At 39.9% G+C, this 26,291-nt stretch overlaps 1 protein-coding gene across 3 annotated transcripts in view; it reads right to left on the bottom strand.

The window, feature by feature from the left end:
• Nucleotides 1-4,852: 4,852 nt before the first annotated feature.
• The window catches only part of ago4.L (argonaute 4, RISC catalytic component L homeolog), a 70,835-nt gene continuing 49,396 nt past the window's right edge, over nucleotides 4,853-26,291 (bottom strand). For 2 of the 3 annotated variants that reach the window (XM_041581102.1, XM_041581103.1), the window contains exons 9-18: nucleotides 21,812-21,931; nucleotides 20,108-20,236; nucleotides 18,517-18,650; nucleotides 17,355-17,539; nucleotides 14,893-15,052; nucleotides 12,757-13,072; nucleotides 12,165-12,299; nucleotides 11,792-11,893; nucleotides 10,941-11,140; nucleotides 4,853-10,378 (exon numbers count right to left, since the gene is read on the bottom strand). In XM_041581102.1, the coding sequence (XP_041437036.1) occupies nucleotides 10,270-10,378; nucleotides 10,941-11,140; nucleotides 11,792-11,893; nucleotides 12,165-12,299; nucleotides 12,757-13,072; nucleotides 14,893-15,052; nucleotides 17,355-17,539; nucleotides 18,517-18,650; nucleotides 20,108-20,236; nucleotides 21,812-21,931 (1,590 nt within the window). In that variant the 3' untranslated portion in view covers nucleotides 4,853-10,269. The remainder of the gene's footprint in view (nucleotides 10,379-10,940; nucleotides 11,141-11,791; nucleotides 11,894-12,164; nucleotides 12,300-12,756; nucleotides 13,073-14,892; nucleotides 15,053-17,354; nucleotides 17,540-18,516; nucleotides 18,651-20,107; nucleotides 20,237-21,811; nucleotides 21,932-26,291) is intronic. The other variant, NM_001096105.1, reaches the window with a different exon arrangement.

Below are 26,291 nucleotides of genomic sequence, written 5' to 3'. Positions count from 1 at the left end.
TGAATAACCCTTTACAGAATGGTGTGTGTAACAAATTATTGTATTATTTGTGTACAAGAAATATGTAGGTAGAAATGCATTGGTTCTGTATTTTCCGTTCCACCAGTGTTGTTGAAAGGGGGGTAATAGACTTGGAAATAATATATGTAGAAGACTGATATCTTTTTCAAGTGCCCCTGGGCATCCTCCTGTTCTCTGAAACACAGCTTGAATTGTTCTTGTTGCTAGTGTTGCATTCTCTAAAATCATGGAAATAACTGCACAATAAAAGAATCAATAAATTGCATGTTAAACCCGTTCCTAGAGCTGAATAATAATGCAAGCAAATACATTCCTCAATGCCTTGTGTGTTTGTAAAATTACATTTCAAACCCAAAACATTTCAAAGGCTCCTGGTTTGGAAATATACTGTAGTACTAACACAATGTACTTGCCAGAATTGTCAGCACAAAGTATCAGCTAAATACTATATATGTAAATATATTAGGGGGACAATGAAGCCCGCATAGCTCTATTACTACTCAACAGACAATATGTTATATTCAGATGGCCCTTGGCAGCATCTGGCTTCCTAAATAACATGTCTTCTTGACAAATAACAGATATTAGCCCAGAGAAAGCAGAGGAATTGATCTCTTTGCTCTTCTCTCCTCACAGCCACCACAAAATGTTGGTGCCATTATTGAGCAGAATTCATACAAAAAATCATCACTTTTCTAAAGATGCAACACATTGCATGTTAGAGCAGTGTGTAGTGGAAATGGTCAGCTTTCTACAGAAATCAGCCTCACCAAACAAAAAGGTTGGGGAAGATATCCACTGCAGGCTGATATTACATGAAAACATGAAAGAGCCATACATGATGGCTGCATTGTAAGAGATCAATTGGATTTCCTGAATGTCATGGACTGGGCTTTCTAAGGCTAAATCTGAGGAGCAATCTGGAGCCTTTATTTTTATAATCATAAAAAAAAATAATTAATATCTATTAAAAAACAGACACCGATACCACAGGAGAGACACACAACTCCACCATATAGAAGCTTCTAATAGCAAGTCTCTACCTAACATTGTAAGTGATATTTATGTGTCTATCTGATCTTTCTTCCTCTCTTGATAACTTTTTCATATCAGAAAAGGTATGTCTCTAAGAGAATAAACTTGAATAAATTTATGCCAAACTAAATTGTAGCTTGTTGCTGGAGGCATCCTAAGTGGTTTATATGACCTGCTTCTGCTCCATGGAACTGATGTCAATTCCCATAGCTGTGAAACATATACCCAGAGCCATTTTGCAGAAAGGACATTTTCCCATGAGCCATCAGGACAGTGGCACATATTAGCAGCCTTTTTATTGGTAAATACCAGAAATGGCACACCCTCAACTTTAACATTCAGTTAAAGGGGGTGTTCACCTTTACATTAACTTTTAGTGTGATGCCCGAAAGTCATATTGTAAGATGCTTTTCAATTGGATTTCATTTTTTATTATTTGTGGTTTTTGAGTTATTTAAGTTTGTATTCAGCATCTCTCCAGTTTGCAATTTCAGCAATCTGGTTGCTAGTAGGGATCAAAAGACCCTAGCAACCATACATTGATTTGAATAAGAGACGATGAATAGAAAGATGAATAGTACAAGGTAGCAATAACGATTCACGTGTAGCCTTACAGAGCTTTTGTTTTAAGATAGGGTTAGTGACCACCCTTAACAGATAACAGCTGTTATCTGACAACTATAATACTGTATATACATATAGATGTGTGTGCTACCATGGGGCTAGCAACAAACTGTTTGGAGTGAGGGGAGGCAGAGGTGCTTCTGGTCCCTCTGCTGCCCAGGGTGGAAGACACAATGTCACCCCCCTTACTTCTACTGTGTATGGACCAGGGTAAAGGGAGCAGGATCACTCGTGCAAAAAGATGCAAACGTTTACCTACTTCCTTACCTACCTCAAAGTAGTGCTGCATTTAGCTATCATTCTGTCTTTAGCTTTACTTAGCAAACGATCCAAAGCACATTTTTATAGTGGTCATTTGAAAAAAATAATTCAAATATGTGATGCCGTAATAACAAGACTGAACCCTATCAATCTACCTATAATCTATCTATTTATTATATAATCAATGTTCTTTATAACTATCAGTAGCCTATAGCTATCACTCTACCTGTTATTTGTCTGACAATCAATTATATCATTGCTTAAATCTAACAAGTCACGTCCCACTTTCTATACAGATCTTTTTATAGTGAAGGGCTAATTCTAAGCAACTTTTCATTTGGCCTTAATTTAGTAATTATAGTTTTTGCTGAAATTGCAAACTGGAGAGCTGCTGAATAAAAGCTAAATAAAACCCACAAATAATAAAACATGAAAACCAATTGCAAATTGTCTCAGAATATCACTCTCTATTTCATACTAAAATTAATTTAAAGATGAGCAACCCCTTTAATACAGCAATGTATCTATCATCTGTACATTTAACTTCCATATTATTACCTAACATTCATCTACTGATCAAACCACATGTATGTCTATCAACTATATATGTTTTATACCTATCGGTATAAGTGTTACTATTTCCATCAATCATCTAATCAACATATTTACTTGATCATAGGAAGTTATATAACCAGTCAGAAACATAAAAGAATTACAACAACACAGAACTAGTGCTAAATAAACAAGTCTTAGCTGATTTTCTTTCCAATAATGAATGCTGTCAGATATGCAGTATTTGAAAGTTTATTTCCACCCCTGCAAGGTAAGGAGAAAACACACATATTACCTTACTGTCAGCAGAATCAAGTCCCAGGGCTTCAAGGCAATGGGGAAAGATGAATCAATAAGTGGAAATGAGATGGCGGAGTGATGTGGAGAATGGAGAGGGCATGGGATGTGCTTGCAGTGTGTAGCCTCACTAAGGGGGTGTTTACATCATTTGTACTGCTGAAATGAACTGCAAGCAGGCCCTTCCTATAACCTAAATTTTAGGTGTTAAATGTAATCTTTTTAGAAGTGGTGTGTAAATGGAACTAACGGAAAGAAAAATCATCCCTTATTATGGATCTTTAGAAGATGCTACTGGGTGGGGTTAATGAGCTGTTCTAATAACTATTTAGGTTTAGAAATACTGTATAGTGGATGGCGTAAGAGCCAGTATTCATATATATATAATGCTTGCTGTCTGTGATTTGCAGTTACCATTAGAGGGGAACTGGACACATGTTTTAATGAAAATACTAACCAATATTTGCCAGCAGCTTGCTTTTATGCTGTAATGTTATTTTTCTAATATATAATATGTTGTGTCAGTGTTTCTTCCCAGACTCATGTGTTCTGGTTTCGCTACAATGCTTATTAGGAGCTGCTTTCGGCACTTGCTTGCCTTATCATATTCTATTTTACAGCTGGTATGGCCATTCTCTGCCTCTTACTTTTCCACTCCTCCTTTCACTGCTTCTTCTGCCCCTCTCCATTTCCTGTCTGACCACAGACTGATGATGTGGCTGAACTGCACTTGATGACATCACAGGGAATGGGTTGGACACTAATTTACATAACCAAGTAGCTATTCTTCACTGAAATCCATTTCTCAAAAGAGCAAACAGATTTTTTTTATATTCAATTTTGAAATCTTACATATTGTATTTCATGTGCAAATGTATGTAAAGGAATATGATTTTGATTATAAAACTTTTGCATACCACTTGGCTTGCTGCTTATATTTTATGGGTGTGCAGACAAAATCTAAAGTATATTATACTTTCACATGTATGCCCATACCAGTACAAAAAAGAAGGGGTGATTGAAACAGGACTTTTGAAACTAAAGGCATTCTGGATCCAGGAATTGGATTGGATGACTCTATGGCCTATGTGGCCAATTTCTTCTAAAGTTTTTTTTTCAATTTATTTTATATATGTGCTTAAGCTATAATTCTTTGTGGACAATATAGGGTGAATGTTATCTGCAACTGGACGCTATGTAACTTATGGTTTTTATCACTCAAGATGATAGGGACACCTATTGGAAAAGATCTGGGAAATACAAAATTACTGGTAGTGTCATGTTACACATGTATCATTTATTTAGTGGTTTGCTTTTCCTTATAGCTTTAAAGAATTATTCCAAAGCATGCGTGTAAGTTAAAAAATATAAGTTTATTACATATTATAAAAAGTCAAACCATCCCCTCATGGCGCCTAACGCGTTTCATGCTTATCTAGCACGTGGTCATAGGCAAACTCCTATGACTAAGTGCTAGGTAAGCATGAAACGCGTTAGGTGCCATGAGGGGATGGTTTGACTTTTATATGTAATAAACTTATATTTTTAACTTACAAGCATGCTTTGGAATAATTCTTTAAAGCTATATGGTTGTACCTCTGTTTGGTCACTAGAGGACTCCAGCATGCTACTATAAAGTTTACTGGGCTCTAGATCCAAGTTAATTAGATATATTAGTTTGCTATTCCTTGTTTTGTTCCATCTCCCCTCCTGTTGTCCCCTCTGATCTCTGTCTGTCTGGTTTACTCCACGAGTATGCTAGGCTCCATTTTAAACTGCATGTTTATTGCTGGAGTGGATCATATTATAATCTTTTGACCTATTTGGATGTTCACTGTTGTCAAGATCCTCACAGTTTGAAATAAACTACTCAACGATCTTCAACGTGTCATTCTGATTGAGTTTAAATGTCTGCTGACATTCCTGAGGTTGTAAGTTATTTCTATCTCAAGACAACTTGATGAGTTAAACAGATCACACTTTCAATGCTTGGAAGGAGTCAGAACAGGTACTTCCCCCCCCCCCTCTAAACAAAAAAAGAAAAACAACAAGCAAGACAAAATTTATTTGGCATACTGCCTTTATATTTTATTTTAGACACATAAAACAAATTATATCCCTGCGAAGTTAAAAAATTACACAGCCAGCATCTCAGGTCTAGCAGTTGGGGCTGCTAAACCATCCTTAAATAGCTTTTTTTTAAAAAAAGAAAAAAAATACCTCGTATTGCTATAGACATACATCCACTGAAAATTTCATAGAACACGATTTAAACATTACAAGTCTAGCGACAATATAGAAACCAAAAGAAATGTACATCAAAAGTTCAATAAATGCAAAGTTTATACAAGGAATCCCCATTCCTAGACATAGAAATACTATAGAAATAAGGAAACATGGTATTTTATACCTATTTGCTAGGGGAATTAAAAAAGTGATAACAGTAAACTTTTCAAATGTCACACAGATCATAAAATCAGCCAAAATAAGCTTTTTTTTTTTAAAATGCCCTCAAAGAAAGCAGGTGGTGTCCCTTTTCAAGCAAGCCTGTATACTGCTACATAATTTCTAACAAATCTAGAGTCAGTGTAAGGAAGTTACTACTACTAAAGGGACACTAATGTAAATGTAATCTATATGTAAATACCCAACACATATGCATAATCTCATAGTAGTTTGGATAGTACTTCCTAATAAAATGGGTAAGCAATATAAAAGAAAAAAAAAAAAATCAGGGTGTACAGCTCAGTCACTCACGACAAATGCAACCTCTGAACGAGTATTGGTGATTTCATTAACCCTCCCCCCCCCATCAGCCATTTTCTATGTTTAGGGAACAACACACCGCAAGATAAAATGCTTTTCCCAGACTGGAATGGGGAAACATTCATTGCTGGGAAGATAACTGCCTTGCCAACAAGATAGACTTATGTGCTTGGCAAGGAAAAAGATAAGTCCATGGCGAAAAAAAAGGAAGGGGGGGGGGGCAAAGTGCTTCTCAATTTAGAAATGAAAACCAGAAGTGTGGGATCTGTAAAGCAAAAAGTATACATTTGACACATTCTACCATTGTTTCCATGTAAGAGCAAGTGGTTCCTAGGTATAACTAAAAGAGAGGAAAAAGAATACAGACTGGAGTACTTAGTGACCCACTGCAAAGTCTTGCATCTGCAAATCTGATTTATAGTTTGACTGAAAGATAATGAAAGAATGTTTCTTTATGCCAAAATATTAAAATTGATGAAAATCAGTTACAAGATTAGGACAATAAAAATGGTGAGTCCTGTGACAGTGTATTTTGTAAGATTGTCATTAGCGCAAGTGTTAGAGTTAAAATTCTTATGCTACAACTATCTACATAGACCAAACTTACCTTGAGATTACTCTGCAAATAAACCCACACACACTAAGCAGGCTGTTGCATTCATTCAGGTTATGCCAATGTGCAGGTTTAATGCAACAAATGCTCTTACAAGTATTGTTAGAGGCCTACAACTCTCACTTGACCTTGATTCACTTATCTGAACGGAAGTCTAACAGAGATTCCAGATTACAACCACTTAATAAAGGAGGGCCAGCAATCATGGGAGCCCACACCCACAGACTATCCTTCCAGCGCAGTTTCCAGCAGTATGCCAACTACCCAGATATATCCATTAGATCTTCAGATCAGTTTAAAGTGAATCCATCATTTGAAACATGAAATGCTTTCTTCAAAACCGTCCTGGAAGTAGGATGTCCCTTACCATGAAAACCAAATGTTATAGCACAAAAAACAAAATGACTACACAGTTTCAGACTGCAGTATAAGAGGGTTTTTTTGTTTTGTTTTTAAATCTGGAAGTATGCCTACTTTGTGGTAAAGCCACATGTACCTCCATTACACTGTATGGTATACAGAATTCTAACAATGGGCCATTTTAATACAGATCACTTGCATTACATTTTCCTTTACACTTACAGACAAGTCATGGGTTGACTAGGTATAGAAAAGATTGTAACTGGAAATGTCTACAGATCTCATAGGGAACTTAGAATTCATTTAAGAACCCAGTAAACAAACAATTGTTGCCAGTAAGAACGGAAAATACAGATTAGAGAGACACATATTAAGGAGTAACATTTAGGAAAAATGAAAAAAAAGAAAGAAAAAAAAAGAAAAAGTTTGCAATTTTACAAGTTCCTAAACACTCATGACCGACAGATTCCCTTTAAAAAGTCTAATGAGAGAAAAACTGAAACAATATGCAACTGTTAATCAAACCTCTTAAAACAAGTACAAATCTTCCCCAAAACACTGATCCAAGCACACCCCCTGCTATTTACTAGGGAAAAAAAATAAAGTCAAAAACAGTTCACAATAGTATTGCTGCAACACAAACTGTGCAGTGTTTTAAAAGTTTACAAAACACATACACCCACCTCTACCTAATGCTTACCCTCCCTCCCATGTCCCTTTATCCTCAATTAACCAGAAATTAAAACAAAATTGATATTGCGGTCATAAGAAAGACAAAATCATACTTCCCAAACTGTACAGATCTCCTAAACTGTAGGTATCCTGGCTCAGTTTGATATCATTATACAAGCATGTAGACCCTTGTAAGAATCACAAGTGGCCAAAGCTAGACACTGCAATAAAGTCGGCTGCATATTGAAGCTCATGGCAAAGTTATTTGTTGCTTATTGCGCAAGCCTTGAAAGATGTAAATAGAAAACACTGTTGATGATCGCAACTAACCCAAAGTAGCTAAAAACACTATTTATGCTGTGGTAGAAAAAAGCAATAGCCGTCGGCAGTTTACACTTATTTGCAATGACCCTGGATTTAGCAATGTATATGGTGTTTTTGTTCACATATTGCACAATGGTGAACTACATAGGTCTGCATTTTATTAGCTACAAAACAATTTTCACTGACCTAAATTTCATCAGTTTTTAGTTTTAAAATGTTATACTTGGATTAAGACTGAAATTCATGTTAACATACATTTTGGATGTTTCAGCACTTGCTCTGCATTTTAAATAGGTTAATAATCTACTAATATAATTCATTGTCTGTCATATGAATTAAAAGCTTGATATTGCTAGTTAATAGTGGGTTTAAAGCCTTACTGGGTTTCTAAACCAAAGCTTCACTAGCATTACCGCAATGTAGCACTAAACAGAAGCATCAAATATGTGAACCCTACACCTCCATATTGTATGAACGACAACTCCCAGAAACATCATTTGCTTAATGTTGGGACTGTAGCTCACCGGTGCCTGTTGATGACATAGCTAAACAAAAGCAATCAGAAGCAGCTATCAAATCATCAGCTATCAAAATAGTTTAGAGAAGCCTCACTCAAGGTTCATAAAGAACGTGTCTATTGTAAAATTGTTATTAAAGCTAGCCATAATGTAACAATCAGGTCTGACAATTATAATTTTTAGCCAAACTTGGCAATTCTAGAAATATCTCTGAATGACTACATCCAACAATCTCATTTGGGAGTTATATAAGAGTTGGTCACAGAAAATAGAAGGCCTGGCTGGCTCGTGACTGGCAAATGTATGCAGCCATCAGCAAAGCAGAGATAAGGATGTTCTTCTGTTGTGACCCAATCTAATTACACAATATACAAATAATAAAAAAACAATGGACCAACTTATGGCATGCCACATACAAAAAAAACTGCCTTATGTGCGACCAGCAATTTTATTGTGAAATTGAACTGCTGAAGAAATCACCACCAAACACTGCAAAGCTATCAAGGTCGTACGTAGAGTCTCACCAAGCTGCAACTGCAAACACGCTACTTACAAAAGATTACAACCGTAGCACCTTCAGGAGGCCTTTCTGGCACTAAAGTGGGTTACCAAGCAGCAATAAAGCCCAAAGCAGCACAATAATCCTCCCGTTCACAACTTCTACTGTCCCAGTGAGGTATATTCTGTGTTTGTGTAAATATGGAGAGAAGGAAAGAAAAATCGCTGGTCAAACCTGTTGTCATGCTGCAAGAATACGGATAACCAGAGCAGGAAAAAGCAGTGAATGCAACTGAGGTATACCAGAGAAACAAAGACAGGGCTTGTTAAAGTTAATGGAGTCGCTACATCAGAAAACCTGCATGTAGTAGAGCACTGTAAAGGTTTATCTCAATTACCTTTTATAGTTGAGAGAGCAAGGAGGATAGCAAAGAGCATGTGTATATAGAATTGGTTCAGTTTTCATTCATAAAAATGATAAACTAAAAGGTATAATAAGAAAATTATGTACATGCAAATTATACAAACATGCACTTTGTTAGTCTGGGTTCAGAGGACCAACACAAACGGAAAATGCTGGTATAAATCGTGTAGTCTCTGCCCTCCAAAGCTGCCTACATCTCTCCCAAAAGTAAAGGAGTTTGATTTTTGCACATGCAGGGCCTGCCCTGCTGGCAATAAAGAATTCTCTGCCAAGGGTTCCAGAATAGTCAAGAGGTCATAACCTTTACTGGAAGTAACAATCTCCATTAGGAAAAAAAAAAACCATGTGAAAAAGTGATTGTAAAATCAATTTGACAAATTTTACTGAAAGGAGAAAAAAGTCTACACCATACAACACCCAAAAACCAGGTGGATGTTGAAATGATGTTATGATACTAAAATGTTTTATTGCCATAAAAATGGTACCCCACACCCATCCCTCCGAGAGTAAAAACTTTTATCAAACTGCAGCAGCATTGACACGGGCGTCTGTGTGCGCTGGCAAAATACTAACATACGGTTGTCTTGGGAAGCAAAAGTGCCTGGGGAAGGAAAAGTAATGGCAATCTGCAAGTGAAAAAACTATATGGCAGTGCTCGCCACATGGCCCTTATATTAAATCTTAATATTACACATTCATTTTATACAGAAATAAAAACTTACCTTAATTAATATGCAATATAGTGCAATAGGTTTGCAGCCTGCACTCGTTAAAAAGTACAAGTTTGCAATGGTTAAGAACCTGACAGACGGCATTATCTGTAAAAACATTAAGAAGTTATTATACAGTAAGGACTAAACCTCATTTAGCAAGTCTATGGCCCACTCAGTTAAACTTTTCCATTTAAGTACAGTTGCAAAGCAGCATGTTCAGACAAAAAGCATGTACATTTTTGTTACAACCAAGGATGAAGAAATGCTGGCTTGCAAATTAAAACAATTAACACAACAAGAGTTGCTTGGAGTAAAATGTTCAGATATCTTTTGAGCTTGAGGTAAATATTCAGTCCAATGCATCAGAAGACAATCCATAAGTTTTTTGAGATAACTAAATAAAAAGGTTTGCATCTTTCCTCCATTCAAATGCCATGGTAAAGAGATTCAGTGCAAAAAGTCCAAAATGTGCTGGTGGGAAGCCAAGAGACAGAACTGGCCCTGAAAATTACAGGCAAGCCTGCTTAACAGAAGACTTCAGGGCCTGGAAAAGAAGGATGAGGAGAGTCTGTGCCAGTTCTCACTGTGCTGTCAGGCAAAGTACATTGAGTGTTGTGTGTCGTGGTGAATCTGAACAGCTTTGGCCAGAGCTTGAGGATCTCGACCATTGCTCTGACCAGATACATGGCTTCCTTCAGCACTGTAAGTAAAGAGAAACACATTCATCCAAGGTCACATATAAAAAGCATAACTATTCACAAGTGTTTACTTAAAAATAAATACAATTATTCAGTGCTGTTCAATAGAAAGGTGTATGCAAATTACATACAGAACGAAATGAGACATTTATGGGGCTGTTCAGTGCAATCCCTGAGTTTCGTTAAAGTTAACGGTTAGGGTCAGGCAACATGAGCAGATTCGGGGAGATTAGTCGCACCAGCGACAAATCATCTCTTCTTCGGGACGACAATCTCCCCGAACTGCCTCCCCCCCGCCCTCCACTGGCTAAAATGAAAATCGCCTGCAGCAATGCACACACGACGCTTTGTTTCCCAAGTCGCGCGAAATTGCCTCACAAGGAAATGTCTGTCGACTTCGGAAAACTAAGCACCGCGCGTGCATTGCCGCAGGCGATTTTTCATTTTAGCAGGCGGGAGGCAGTTCGGGGGGAGATTGTCCCCCCGAACAAGAGGCGATTGGCCAGGCGACAAAATCTCCCCGTGTGCTAAAGCCCTTAATTACAATTGAGATTACAGCCTTACCTGTCATGATCCTTATCTACAAGATGATACCTTGCTCTGAATGCAACCAGTCGAGCATAGTAAGCAGGGGCGGGGATTGAAACAGACCGCGTGCACCGCACATATGTGTGACACAGCTGGTAGGTTAGTAGCTGGAGTTCATCAGCAGTGAAGCAGTTATCATCCCAGAGAACCTGGTAATGAGATGGACGACTTGTTCCCTGGAGGTAGAAAGTATTGTGTAAAAAGTTTAACCAATATCAAGTAAATGTACCATTTCAAATCTGTTCAGATACCCAACAAGAGTCAGATTAAAAGGTAGATTGGGATATACCAGTAGACCTTTAGCTAGTAATCAGTAGATCTCAAGACAATGTCAACAAGCAGCTTGTCTAAATCGCCCTCCTGTTTCATGCTTTTTATTTAGATATTTATTATGTTAAGGTTACATAAGAAATAGTTGTTTGTTAAATATAGCAATATACATTTTCTCATAAATCAATATGCAAGTAATATTTTCCATAGAACAGAATACTAATAATGCTTTTATAGATATAGCTCATAATGGGACATCATCACTAAAGGTAGACCTCACATTAGTAAAGTATGGGCACTCCTGGATTAGACTAATAGTACACAGAAAGATTTGACTGCCACATTGCACTCAGGGAGAATAGTGGCAGTCAGAATAAATTTGCCAACCTGTAGGATTCATGTTGAATGTGCTATTTATGGTCTAAGATAAGGCATTTCCTACTGCTGTTAGTTGGTTATCCGTAATCTCTAAAAAGATCTTAACAGTAAAAATGTCCAACATGCCTTTAGCCAAGACAGGTACTATGGCAACTTGTCAACTTGCTTATTTCCAGTACCTGAATCCCAGCATGACTACAGAGATAGAAATCAAATTCTGATGGGTGTGTTATTGTGCTGTCCACTGTAGTTCCTGCTGGCACATTGCCACTCTTTCCAACCTACAAGAAATGTGATAGTTTGCATTAGAAAAGAAAAAACAAAAATGCTATACATTTTGACCCACCAACAGTCACAAGACATGCAGGTTATACACCTCCAGCAAGAGGGCAGAAATGGAATTTTAAGCAGAAACTTAAAAAAAAAATTATATATATATATATATATATATATATATATATATATATATATATATATATATATATATATATATATATAAATATAATATAGGCTTCAGTTCAGAATACAGATTTAGCATTAAATGTGACATACCCTTTCTGTTTTATCAGAGCAAAAAAGCCTTGTATGATGCCTCTTTTGTACAACAATGTAGGTTATTCCAGGTCTGTAATCTTCTTCCAAGCTGATGCAGGCCTTTCGAATTGCCATAAGCTCTGGCCATGCCACCTGTATGGGGTAGGCAAAAATTGTTAGTATTACTATTTTTTTGGACATAAATGTTACATCGGAGACTTCATGTTTTTCAGAGGGACTTAAAGGAGTGTTTCAGTTTATTTATTGGTCTTCTTCTTCTTCTGGCTGTTCTTAGCTTATAATAAATAAATATATAAATATATATATATATATATATATATATATATATATATATATATATATATATATATATATATATATATATATATATATATATATATATATATATATATTTTTTGTGTTCAGATATTAAAAAAATGTAAATTTTGGAAGTTCAGCTTTTGCACCTTTTCTACACAAGTCCAACTGAGCTCAAATCAAGGGGGTATAGTTTCCATTTAAAGTGAAAGGCAAGACTGTCTTGCATTCACCAATATACCTGTTACAGAAAATAACATCAGTAGTTGTAAACATCAGTTCTCAATCTCACCTGTTTCATTTGACCTTCAGAAACGCCTCCTCTATAGTAGATGATTCTTGTTGGTTTAAAGCGAGTTGACTTGTAAAACTGGATAAGCAGTTCCCGAACCATGTTGCAAAGATCTTGAATAACTTCCTGGCTGTACAGCAACTCTTGGGTTGTCTCTTGGCGTGAGGTCTGAACACGCACAGTGGCACAGTAGCGGCTGGGATGCCCATCCATGCTGCCCACTACAGCTGCAATGGAAGGTTTCTTGCCATCCCCAGCAGGGGGGTGTGTTACATCAGCTCCCAAAAATATAACAGGCTGCTGAAACACTGAAGGTCTGCAGTAAAAACAACACTCAGGAAGTAAATCTCAATTGCAGATAAGGCAAGACAACAATAAAATCTAATGGTATAAATAATCACTTATATGGGGAGCACAAAAATTACCGGCCTATGGCAGCTCACTCTGTGCTACATGTTAGATTACAACCCCACTTGGCACATACAATCAATGCAGAGAAAAAAGTTAACAGAGCACCGAAGAGTACGCTGCCTTTTTTACCTTTTAAAAACAATCATTTTAGGGAAAACTTTTTTTAGGCAGCATACTCTTTGGTGCTCCGTTAACTATTTTTTTTTCTCTGCAATACAATCTAATGATAATGTTAAATAAACACATATTAGAAGAGTTCCAAAAAGGTCTTATTCAAGTTGACCAAATATTAAAACGTAGAAATATGAGATTAGAAGGAGCACACCCAATAAACAATGGAAGGTGCTAATCCAAAGGAGACCCCGCAAGCGAGACTCCAAGATAATAATGGACAAAAAAAAAAAAATCAAACAAAGGACTGCACACCCTGGCTCAATCAAAAAGTTTTCATTACATCAAAAAACGAAGTTACAAAAATAGGACCGAAACAAATATTAGCCCAATGCCATAAATGGTCTTCCTCAGGGGCAATCAAAATAAAAATAAAGAGAAAAAGATTGCCCTGAGGAAGACCATTTTTTGGTTGAAAAACGTTGGGCTAATGATATTTGTTTCGGTAAAATTATTAAGACATCAGTCTGAAAATAATTTCAGATGAAGTATTCAGTTGATTGATGATTAAAATATGCTTTAGCAGCAGAGAAAAAAAGTCCAGCTAATTTTGTCCAACAATGCCTCGTTGGACACCATAAGCAGTGAGAGTTGATTAAACAAACAATTTGGAGTGGAAAGTTGGTAAGTCCAGAAACACGAAGGTTTAAACAAAATACATGGCATCTCCCAATCCAAGGAAACTTTGAAATACAATTTTAAAGCAAAAGATATTGTCTGTGAAGGTACTTTGTTCCCTACATGTGTTTTCAATTTTTTTTTTCAATGTATTCCTGCATTCAGCAACCGTTGCACACCAAAATGCCAATACATTAAAAAAAGGAATAATGAGGCATACAATATATACCGCTGTATTGCATTACTTCTAACAGTATGTCAGAGGCATTTTTTGCACTCTTTTTGCATTTTCTAATAGAGATTTTGGAAGCCTCATATTTTTGGACAGCCCCTTCTATGATGAAAGATCAATGTATGGTCAGGGAGAGCCAATTCCCTTTGAGAAGGCTTCTGTTTTGGGCTCTGAAGCAAAATAATAGTTTTCTCTATGTGCTAATATTACAGCGTGCCCCTGATTTTGGTATAAAATGCATTAGTGTAGGCATTATTACCATAGTTCCTCCTAAAAAGGAACAGTGGCCATCACAAACACCCAGGTACCTTGAGCCAAAGAGACACGCTTTAAAATACAGCCCTGGATTAAAGTAAAAAAAAAAATAAAATTCCAATTTGTGTAAGATATGTTTGTTTAAGACCAAATTATGTACCGTAACTGGGAAAAATAAAAGAGATTCAGTATCTCCAACTCTTTTCAGTCTGCATATTTTTTTGCAGGCTGAGAGAAGTGCCCTAAACTGAATATGCGCTCACAAGCAGCGGACTTCAGCCCAAATGAGACATCTCAGAAGAATGGAGCAGAGGCACAGAACAGATCTGCTTCTCTCAGACTGCAAAAATATGCTGGCAGAGAGCATCGGAGCCTTCGCTCCATGTGTCCTTGGCCTAAGCATGTCACAGGCTACTCAATGAAGATAAATTGGTTCTTTATATTCTTACCTTTGGTGAGGCACCAACACATTGTTAATTCCCCCTAGCTTGGCATTGATTTTCAGGCAGAGGTTTGATAGTGTCTGAGGAGATGTCTTGACTACATTTTTCACCTGAACACACTGGGTGGCCATACCAAGTAGCGTGTCTCCTACTCGTTTCACTTCCGCTGTAAATAAGAAGAAATCCGAACCTAAATTTGACTTCGGAAATACTACACTTGTAAGTTGTAATTAAGGATGTGCTAAATTCATAATTTTTGGATTTTGTTGCATTTAGTCAGTCATCTAGAGCTTTAAAAGTCACAAGAACATGAACTGAATGTTGGATTCCATGCATCCCAACTTACAGTATAACATGTATACAATACATACACAATAAAACAAATACATAGCCACGTTACACTTTGTCAACTAATCATTTAAAATGAAAATAGCTGCAGCCCATATTGCCTCAAAATGACAATTTACAGTCTTTAACAGCTAATTTTTATTTAGAGCTCCATATAGATCTGCTACAGCCCCTGTTGGTGTTTCAAATGAGAGGTGGGCATGTCCTGGCAATCCCTGCCAAAAGCAAGGTAGGAGGTGGATAACCAATCACAGCCCTACAGTAACACAAGCAAAGACAGGATACAGTTCCCTATCAGGTTAGCCTAGCTGGCGATTGGTTCCTATTAGGGATGCACTGAATCCAGGATTCGGATCGGGATTCGGCCTTTTTCAGCAGGATTAGGATTCAGCCTCCATGGTGGGAAATCACGTGACTTTTTGTCACAAAACAAGGGAAGTAAAAAAAAGTTTCCCCCTTCCTACTTCTAATTTGCATATGCAAATTAGGATTCGGTTTGGTATTCAGCCGAATCTTCGCAAAGGGTTCGGGGGTTTGGCTGAATCCAATATAGTGGATTTGGTGCATCCCTAGTTCCTATCCTAAAGTTAAGTGTGCCGTGTGTCGCCGAATCCTCTGCACAGCCTGGGATAGAAGGCAGCAGGAAGTGTAACAGATGGGCGGACCAGTAGGGCACAAAGAATTTTGGTTGAAAATACAAAATTTTGCATTTATTCTGACATGCGCACAAAAGTTTAAAATGTTCATTTTCTTGTGTGCATAGCCAAGAAGGAATTAGAGGGAGCATTGATGGTGGCCAGCCCATATTATAACATGTCTAAATAAATAATTATGACAAAGATAACGGATTAAATAGCATCGGATGCTTGTTTTCAGTCTTGAAACAGACTTGGCTGCTATTCAGCCAAGGGGGCTGCTGTTCAAGTTCCAGTAGGGCTATAGCTTTAAAGAAAACATTTTTCATATGAATTAGACCTGTTGCTGCCAAGAAAAATATTTGCAGGTTTTCTGATTAGACTGCTGAGGTAGGAAGTATAGAGGACGAATAATAAGGGGCTCATGACAGAGCCTCGAGGAACCCCAACAGAAAGAGGAAGGGAAGAAAGATGCTGCTCCATTGTAGGAGACACTGAAGGAACGATTAGTGAGGTAAGTAGAGAACCAGGACAGGGCCATGTCACGAAAGGCCAAGTGAATGGAGGGACTGGAGAAGAAGAGGATGGTCTACACTCAAATGCAGCGGAGAGATCAAGTAGTATTAGTAATGAGAAGTGATTGTTGGCTTTAGCTCTTAAAAGGTCGTTAGTTAGTCGGGTTAGGGCAGTTTCAGTGGAGTGTTGTTGCTTGAAACCAGATTGTAGGGGGTCCAAATGGTTATTGTCAGAGAGGAATGAGGTTAGTCTGTTGTAGACTAGGCGCTCAAGAAGTTGAAAGGTAGAGATGAAAGGTAGCAGAGTGATAGGCCGGAGGTTATCAAGATTGGAGGGATCAAGAGAGGATTTGGTGACAAGAGCATGTTTATTGAGAAGGAAAGATTCCCTTTGAGAGCGAGAGATTAAATAGAGGCATTAAGGCTTTGATTAGACAGGTATTGGCATTGTGGAGAAGTTTTGAAGAAATAGGATCAAGCAGGCAGGTGGTAAGATGAGAGGGGGCCAACAGTTTTGAGACTTCCTCATTAGTGACAGGGGTGAAGGAACATAGGAGAGACTGGGGAGTGTGGAGGGAGGGTGATGGAAGTCTAGGGGGTTGAGAAGTGTAATGTCATTTCTGATAGTGTCAATTTTGTTTTGAAGTGCTCGGCAATCAATATCTTTATTTTAAACCCAAAAAAATCATTGGAAAACTTACTCAGAATTCTTCTCTTAAGCAACTTACATTTATATTCTGTTTTTAGCAATGTCTGTGATATGAGAAGTATTAGATTACTAATTCTGGTTTATTTGATCAACTGAGGGGTTAACTGAATCAAGGACTGCATAGAAAAGGTTGCTGATGCTCTTTTTGTCTTCAAAAGAGCTACTGAGGTAAAGTCTGCATAGCAGAATTGCTGTTTAAATCTCAAAAGAAAAAACAAAACAAAAAAAAACACTAAAACTAGGTACTTGCCCAGTACTCACCATAAACTGGAGTCTTGCCAGGCAAAATCACCACGATAAGTTGAAGACCAACATATGTCAACTTAAGATGTTTGAACATTGGCTCCACACTGTCAGCGCCTTGAGCATATTTACAGAAGCAAGGCTGACCTTGAATGGGCATTCCTGCATCTTTGGAGATCTTTCTTAACTGATCAGTGAAACTCCTGTTTTCATAAATGACAAAGATATTACATGCTAGTATTAAGCAGCTTAACATCAGTTCTTTAAAGAAATGTAATGAAAATCCTGAACAAAGTCGAAATGTGGTGCATCAGGGGCATAGCAACACTATGCCTCCCACATGCAGCCCAAAGATGGAGTCTATAGCATAATCCTCCACCTTTTCTTTCACAGTGAAGCACGTGTGCTATATGCTGCCCAGGGAAGCAGGGTACCAGCTTCCAGAGAATTAAGTATCCCAATGAGCTGTAAACAGACCCTTACTAAAGGATAGCAGAAGAGGGCTGTATCCTTAAAGGAAAACTATACTCCCAAAATGAATACTTAAGCAACTATATTAAGTGGCATATTAAAGAGTCTTACCAAACTGGAATATATATATAAGTAAATATTGTCCTTTTACATCTCTTGCCTTGAACCCCCATTTCGTGATGGTCTGTGTGCTGTCTCAGAGATCACCTGACCAGAAATACTACAATTCTAACTGTAACAGGAAGAAGTGTGGAAGCAAAAGACAGAAATCTGTCTGTTAATTGGCTCGTGTGACCTAACAAGTATAGTTTGTTGGTATGTATGTGTACACAGTGAATCGTACAATCCCAGGGGGCGGCCCTTATTTTTTAAAATGGCAATTTTCTTTTTATGTTTACCCAATGGCACATACTACTAGAAATGTATATTATTATGAAAATGGTTTGTTTAAATGAAGAAGGTTTTACATATGAGCTGCTTTATGCAATATATTTTTATAGAGACCTACATTGTTTGGGGGGTATAGTTTTCCTTTAAAACTTGGAACTTAGATAAAAGCTGTACCAAGAGTTCAGACTGTATTGGAGGAGTCTTTACTGGAAATTAAGGTTTTGCTCTGAACAAACATTTTCAAACAAAGCACATAATTTTACTGGCAGTGAAATAATCTATCCATTTCATGTGACATTTTAACGAATGCAGCACTCACTTTAACAAGTCTTCTCGGCACTGCTTCTGTGGTGCAAAACAAGCAACAGCCCAAACTTTGATCTCAATACCAGCATAGAACTGCTTTCCTCTCATGTCCCAAACACCCTGGTTTGGGGTGGCCACAGTTTTATTCTAGTGAAAACAAATCAAAACATAGATAAACATTTCATGGAGCTCTAACCTCGCATTATATTCATATTGAATTGTACAGGGAAATCTAATTTATGCAGCATACATGAAGGTGTAGTGGCCCTAATTCTATCAGGCTTCAATTCTGTTAATGCAAAACATTTTTGCAAAACAAAATGTATTGTCCAGTCCCCCCCCCCCCCAAAACGTGTATACAATCTTAACATTTTTCAGATATTCTTCAGAGTCCCAACATTCCTCTTCCATAGTAGAGTTGGGACAAGTCCCTTAGTTTTAGCCAGCCAGGGAACTTTTTTTATACTATCTTTACTGCTATAGATCTCATAATTGGTCCATAACTTATTAGATATATAAGACATTTTGGGCTTTAGGGGGGCCCAGTCATGCTGCACTTATTTGGATTATCTGGGCTGCCCTGATGTGAGTGAGCTGCAACCAAAACTTGCCTCCAAACCAGGAATTTAAAAATAAGCACCTGCTTTGAGGCCACTGGGAGCAACATCCAAGAGATTGGTGAGCAACATGTTGCTCACTAGCCATTGCTTGGAGATCACTGCTCTAAACTATAGCAGGGTTAAGAAAAGAGAAAGTTCTGACCACCCACCATAACAGTAGTTTAAGCAACACTGGAATTGCAAACCAAGCAGAACTTTCATAGAAGATGTGGAAAACAAAGTAAGGAAGAATTTTAAGAATTTATAGCCCCATATGCTTTCCCACTCTCTAAGCCAGTGATCCCCAACCAGTAGCTCGTGAGAAACATGTTGCCCCCCAAACCCTTGGGTGTTGCTCTCAGTGGCCTCAAAGCAGGGGCTTATTTTTGAATTCCAGGCTTGGAGGCAAGATTTGGTTGTATAAAAACCAGGTGTAATGGTAAACAGAGTCTCCTGTAGGCTGCTAGTCCACATATGGGCTACCAATAGCCCACCACAGTGCTTATTTGGCTCCATCCAGGAACATTTTTTATGCTTGTGTTGCTCCCCAACTCTTTTTACATCAGAATGTTGCTCACAGGTGAAAAAGGTTGGGGATCCCTGCTCTAAGCCATGATAATATGTGAAAATATGAAATTGTTAAAATATGAATTGTAAATTTGTTGCCATATCATTTGAATTTTTTAATTTCCTTATGTCTTCCCTCTCATAGCAATTGCTTATGGCTCCAGTTTGCTTTTTTGCAGTTATCCTTGCATTCTAGTTTTCCCATGCCTCTTTTATTTTCACAAATCTGGTGAATGTTAATTTGGGCTTGCCTATAAATGAAACAGAAGAATTTTCTTTTTAAATTAACTTTAGTTATTAATTTTCAGGCTTAGTGTCCCTAACATGGGAGTCCATAATACATCAGTAAATGTTAAAAGAAGATCTGCTGACAAATGTGTTTAAATCATTCAAATGCTGACTTATATAAGTTAGTTTAAAGAAGCCTCATGCACTCACCCTTCCTCCATACTGAAGCATTGGTGCTGGCAACACTCTGCCTGTTAGCTCTGTCATTTCATTATGAACAACAATGCCAAACTCCTTGAGGTACGGATCTGGTCCACCAACCATACTGTTACTCTTCACCTAGGAAAAAAGACAAGTTAGCCTCACCTCATTTTAGGAATGCTAGCATATGGTACCTTTGACTTATTGTCTATATGCCGGCATCGCCAGTGGCATAACTAATTTATTATAATAACTAATATATAATGTTTCCAACATTTTTCCAAAAAAATCATAGACAGAGTTGGAATGAAGTTTTCATCAGTATCATTATCCAGTTAACAAATAACGATTTTATTTATAAAGGACAGGCCAATCCGTTTTCCTCTTTAGATCAGGAAATGGCTCTTTTTTTGGCTGCCGAGGTCAGTGGCCCCATTTGAAAGAGACAAAAAGAGCCAAATAACTTCAAAACCATAAAAAAAATAAATCAAATGAATAGTTACTCTAAATTGCCATTCTATAACATACTAAAAGTTAGCTTAGGTGAACAATCTCTTTAAAGCATTTCCGTCTCCTCCTACTAAATTAAATCAACAAACCATTTTAAAGTAGAAGGAAAGGCTTTGCACATGTTAGGGTGCCAAATGTTAGACACCCCCAAGTGATTGTATGGACTTATATGAGAACAAAAGGCCAAACTTTAACTAAAAAGTCTGCTATTTCATTCTGCTGCACTTGCGTCTGCCCTGGGAAATTTGGAGAAAGAAGAAGAAGGAAGCCAATTGCACTGTGGTGCTCACTGGAAGAAACCACCGGACTATTGCAGTTTTCTCATGAGAGGAGCACCAGGCCAGTGTTGGACTGGGATATGAGGAGCCCACCAACAAACTTTAGACAAGGGGCCCACTCTCAGTACCATTTTCTTCCTCTCCTCACTCAACCTCTATTCTCCTGGTCTTGTTTCTTTTACTTTCCTTTTTGTTAAGGAAATAAGGAGTGGCCGTGTAATAAGCCAAATGTTTAGAAGCAGGAGTTTTCCTGGTATCCTGGTGGGTCAATCCAACACTGCATCGGCCCAGGGTTTGAGGTAAGTATATACAATTACTTGGGGGTGCCTAACATTTGGCACCCCAAAGTGTACAAAGCCTTTCATTCTCCTTTAAACGGGATGAAATAAAATAAATGTGCTACTGTGAATACTTAATTTATTTCAACCACTGCAGAAGCTGGCAGTGAAATTACAATTGTAACTTACAAAACACATTTTTAAAGGAAAGGATGTAATTCTGGTGTGCTTGCCACTATTCTATTGCATGTCAACTTTAGAACACTGGATCAGTCTGTGAGAGGCTTCGAACATACTACAACATCTGCAGCAGAATTCCAAGTTGGTGAATGCAAATAGATTGTTTTTGAAAGTCTTAATAAAAATGACCATACGATGCAAGAATCAGACAGGAACCTTCGATTGTAAGTTCCATAGGGCAAGGATGATATAAAAGCCCTCTAAAGCACTGTGGAATATAATGTTACTAAAACAACCAATACCACCAAAACTACTATTATCATTATTCATTTTGTCAGCACCCCCAGTCTGCCATTTTATCTCTAAATAAATAGCAGCAGTTTAGGGTGAACCAGAGGAAGGTATATGAGGTCATGAACCCAATGACATGACTTCTAGAATACAAGCATAGAATACTAGGCACCTACCAGCCTGCTGATCTCCTCCTGTCTGTCTGGAGCAGATCGGGCGGTAGCTTTGATCATAGTGGAAGTCTGATTGTCTGTCAGTTTCTTAATACATCGTTGGCCAGCTACAATGTTGCAAACCTAGAAGAAATGCAGTGCACATATGCAATAATAATTTTTAGCAAAGAATACCCAATACGTAAATTAAAATACAGCAAAAAGGAGATTTTGTGTACTCACCGTTAAATCTCTTTCTCTTCAGTCGCTTGGGGGACACAGGGACAGTGGGTATAGCTGGAACCACTAGGAGGCAGGACACAATAAAAAAATAGAAACTTGACCCCTCCTCCTCCTGCTATACCCCTCCTCTGTAGGCAGAGACACTCAGTTCGTACCAAAGGAGAAACAGGAGGTTATCAATAAGCAACAGAAAATCTGATAACTAATTACAAGAAGAACAGTCTGAAGCCAAGAGAAGGCCTCTATTCAGGGAGGGAAGCCGTGTCCCCCAAGCGACTGAAGAGAAAGAGATTTAACGGGGAGTACACAAAATCTCCTTTTCTCTAGGTCTGCTTGGGGGACACAGGGACAGTGGGGACGTACCAAAGCTGTCCCCTGAATCTAGGGCGGGAAGTAGAGGCCTACGTGGAACCAGCCACTGCAGCCTGAAGTACCTTCCTGCCATAGTGGGTGTCAGATGCCACAAGGTGCCAAACTGGTAAAATTTGGCAAAAGTATGGATTGAAGTCCACGTTGCAGCCTTGTTCCGCTGAGGCTTATTTTCGAAAAGCCCTCTGGCGGAATGTGCCCTGATTGATCTGGGGGAACCTGACCCTGTGATGAATAGGATCTCTGGATGGCCTGCTGTATCCATCAGGATATGGTGGTCTAAGGACAAGGAGTCCGATAGACGGATGTCCTCGACCCGGTGCAGGTAAAACTTGAGGGCCCTAAGGGGGTCGAGGGTGTGCAGTGCTGCTTCCTTCGCATTGGAAAGGGATGGGCAGAAGGTAGGAATCGTAATTTCCTGGTTGAGGTGGAAAGTGGAAACCACCTTGGGAAGAAAAGAGGGAGAAGTATGAAGTACTGCCCTGTCGTTGTGGAAGGTCAACAGAGGAGACCTACAGGATTGGGCAGAGATCTCAGATACTCTCCGTGCTGAGGCAATAGCCAGCAGAAAAAACTGTTTTCCATGTGAGCCACTGAAGTGGAATAGAATCCATGGGTTTAAAGGGAGCGTGTTGCAGGGCACGTAGGACTAAGGTTAAGTCCCAATTTGGCACCGGTGAAAGTACCGGGCGCTTTATGTGGGCCATTCCCTGAAGAAAAATCCTAACATCTGGGAAGAAGGCGAGAGGTCTTTGGAACAGGATGGAAGTGCCGAAAACTGAGATTTCAGTGATCCGGGGGACATGTGCAGGGACAGTCCCTCCTGTATAAGGCCAGAAGGAGTGGAGTGGAAAACTTCAGTGAATTGAAACCATTACATTGGCACCACCAATGGAAAGTGAACCAGACCCAATGGTACGTCTTGGCGGAGACCGGTTTGCGGGCTGCACGCATGGTAGAATGACAGTGTCAGAGAACCCCTTCCGTCTTAGGATAGCAGTTTCAGTAGCCACGCCATCAAATTGAGGGTGGCAGGACAGTGGTGAAGGATTGGACCCTGAGAGAGAAGGTCCAGGATGAGAGGCCAAGGTTCCTCTACTGAGAGATGTACTAGATCCTAGACCCAGGATCTACGGGGCCATGTTTGAGCTATGAGGATGAGAGTATGAGTTCTCTCTGAAGTTTCTTGATCTTTCTTGGAATGAACGCAAGATGGAAGTCCCAGGGAGAGGTGAGGGCATCTGCCGCCAGAGGGTCCCTGGACCTTGCAAAGTAGAGAGGAACTTTACGATTGTGATCGACCTCTGGCGTCCCCCATCTTTGAGTGATCTTGTGGAAGATGTTGTCCTTTACAGGCCATTTGCAAGGATCTAGGGATGTCTGCTGAGATAATCTGCTTCCCAGTTTAAGAGACCTGGAATGAAGATGGCTGACAGGCGAGTCGGATTGCCTGTATCTCAAGAAGGTTGATGTGAAGACATTGTTCCGATAGAGACCAGCAACCCTGCGCTGACCGACCCTCTGCACTGCTCCCCAACCGGAGAGGCTTGCATCTGTGGTGAGCAGTCACCATTGTGGATCCCCTAGGGGTCTGCCCCTGGTCAGGTGACTGGTTTGCATCAACCAGAGAAGAGAGACTCGAGTCATGCGGGATAAACGAAATTCCAGGAGAAGGGATTTGTGCCTCCAGGCCGCAAGAATATTCCACTGAAGCTCCCTGAGGTGACCTTGGGTGAAGGGAACTGATTCTATCATCGAAACCATGACTCCCAACACCTTCATGTAGAATCTCGCGGTGTGGGACTTCGAGAGGAGAGACCGCACGAGGGTCCGCAAATGCTGGACCTTGTCACTGGGAGAGTTTGTGTCTGGGTGTTGAACTGCATCCAGAGGAAGACCATGGATTGGCTTGGGGTTAACGACCAAACTCCTGTAATCGAACCATGGTGAAGTGCAACGCCTGCTGGGCCACTGCAAATTAAGGTGCCTTGATCAGGAGATCGTCCAGATAAGGAGTTATGGAGATCCCCCTGGTGCGGATTAGAGCAGTGGCCACCGACATGATCTTGGTAAAGACACGAGGGGCCGAGTTCAGGCCAAGGAGAAGGTCTGTGAGTTGGAAGTGGCGATTTTGGAAGGCAAATCGCAAGAATCTCTGATGGGGACAGAAAATTGGGGCCGCGATGACAGACCTGAGGGATTCCAACTTGAACCTTCGCGGTCGAATGAAAGTATAGAGTTCCTTGAGGTCCAGGATTGGCCGAACAGATCCATCCTTCTTGGGAACTACAAACAAGTTTGAGTAATAGCCTCGGAATCTCTCCTCAGTCGGAAAAGGGATGATGACCTCTGAACGGATAAGCTTGCTGATCGCGTTGTGCAGCGCCTGAGCCTTTTGATGCCCCTGAGGATATCTGGACATGAAGAACCGGCGGGGCGGGAGAGAAGCGAATTCTAGGTGGTAGCCCTGACTCACGACCTTGTGTACCCAGGCGTCTTGAGTCAGATTCTTCCAGGAGTCGGCAAACCTGCAAAGTCTCCCCCCCCTACGGCTGAGTCGCTTAAGGGAAGAAGGGGTGAGTAATGCAGACGTGGACTTGCGGGACTGCCAGGATGGCCTGGACCTTCCACTGAAGCGTCCTCTGCAGGTGGTGGAGTGTCGTGAGAGACTTTTTTGAAGACAAGTCCGCAGTTTCATCCAGAGAGATCTGCGAACCGATACCGACAAGTCAAGTCGGCTGAAGTTCTGCTAATCACCTGTAGCGCATCGAGGGAGGCTTCACATATGTAGTAAGCCTCCTTGATTTGCGAGGCCAAATGAGCGAGTTCTTCATGGGGGACCCTTGTGGCAATCGCTCGGCATAAGGCGTCCGACCAAGTTTGGACGGCTCTACTTACCCAAGCCGAGTCTAGAACAGGCCGAAGGGAGGTACCTGAAGCAGAGAAGAGGGAACTTAGAATGCCCTCAAGCTTCTTGTCCATGGAGTACTTGAAGGAGGCTGCATCAGGAACTGGTAAAGCAGTGCCCTTAGATAGTCGAGAGACAGGCGCGTCCACTGAAGGTGGGGAGGTCCACTTTTCCGTTAGTTCCTGCGGAAAAGGATATAGTTTGAGAAAAACTGCGGTTAGCCTGGAAACATCCCTCTGGCTTGAACCATTCCTGTTGTATAATTTGCTCGAGTTGAGCATGAGAGAGGAAAGGAATGTGAGGACCTGCTGCGGCGCTTAAACAAGGAGGTACTGCAACTAGGTTCAGGCTCCTTTAAGTGAAGGGTCTCCAATACTGAAATGAGGGAATCAATGGCCTCGGAGGAGAGTTTGGGGGGATTCCCCTTACTCTGGGTCGGAACTGTGAGATAGTTCACCATCAGACAGAGCCGGATCCTCCTCGGAGTCAGGCGGCAGGGATGAAGTAGTGATGGACTCCGGCTCACACTCATCCTCGGAAGGAGAGGGGGCTCTACATTTTGGAGGCTTAGGCCGAGGCTTATCTAGCCACGGGACTCCACCAATTTAGGAATGCCGGCGGCAAGCTTAGATGCCCATTCTGGGGGAGGCTGGGGGTCCAGGGGGGTGGAGTCCCGGGGCTGGCCTGATGGGTCCCCATGGGAGGCTTGGCTTACCTGAGGACGGAGTTCTGATGTTTCCGAAACTGCATCAGGTGGCTTGCACGTGGAACACAGAGGGTCCTTGTGACCAGATGCGGCATTTGGCACAAGCTAAATACTTAACCGATGAAGTAGTTGCTGGCCTGGAAAAAAGGTTATCACCTGTACCTTCAGACATGGTGTACACAAGCTGTTCCTGTAAGAGAGGAATTAAGTTAACAATATATATATATATATAATGTAGGATATATATATATAAGTGAAAATGCCTCCCCAGGGTACTG

This window comes from Xenopus laevis, chromosome 2L (genome assembly GCF_017654675.1).
Source record: "Xenopus laevis strain J_2021 chromosome 2L, Xenopus_laevis_v10.1, whole genome shotgun sequence".
In the NCBI taxonomy this organism is placed as follows: domain Eukaryota; kingdom Metazoa; phylum Chordata; class Amphibia; order Anura; family Pipidae; genus Xenopus; species Xenopus laevis.
Note: the sequence above shows the minus strand (reverse complement) of the source record. Positions and strands in the feature narration are given on the sequence as shown.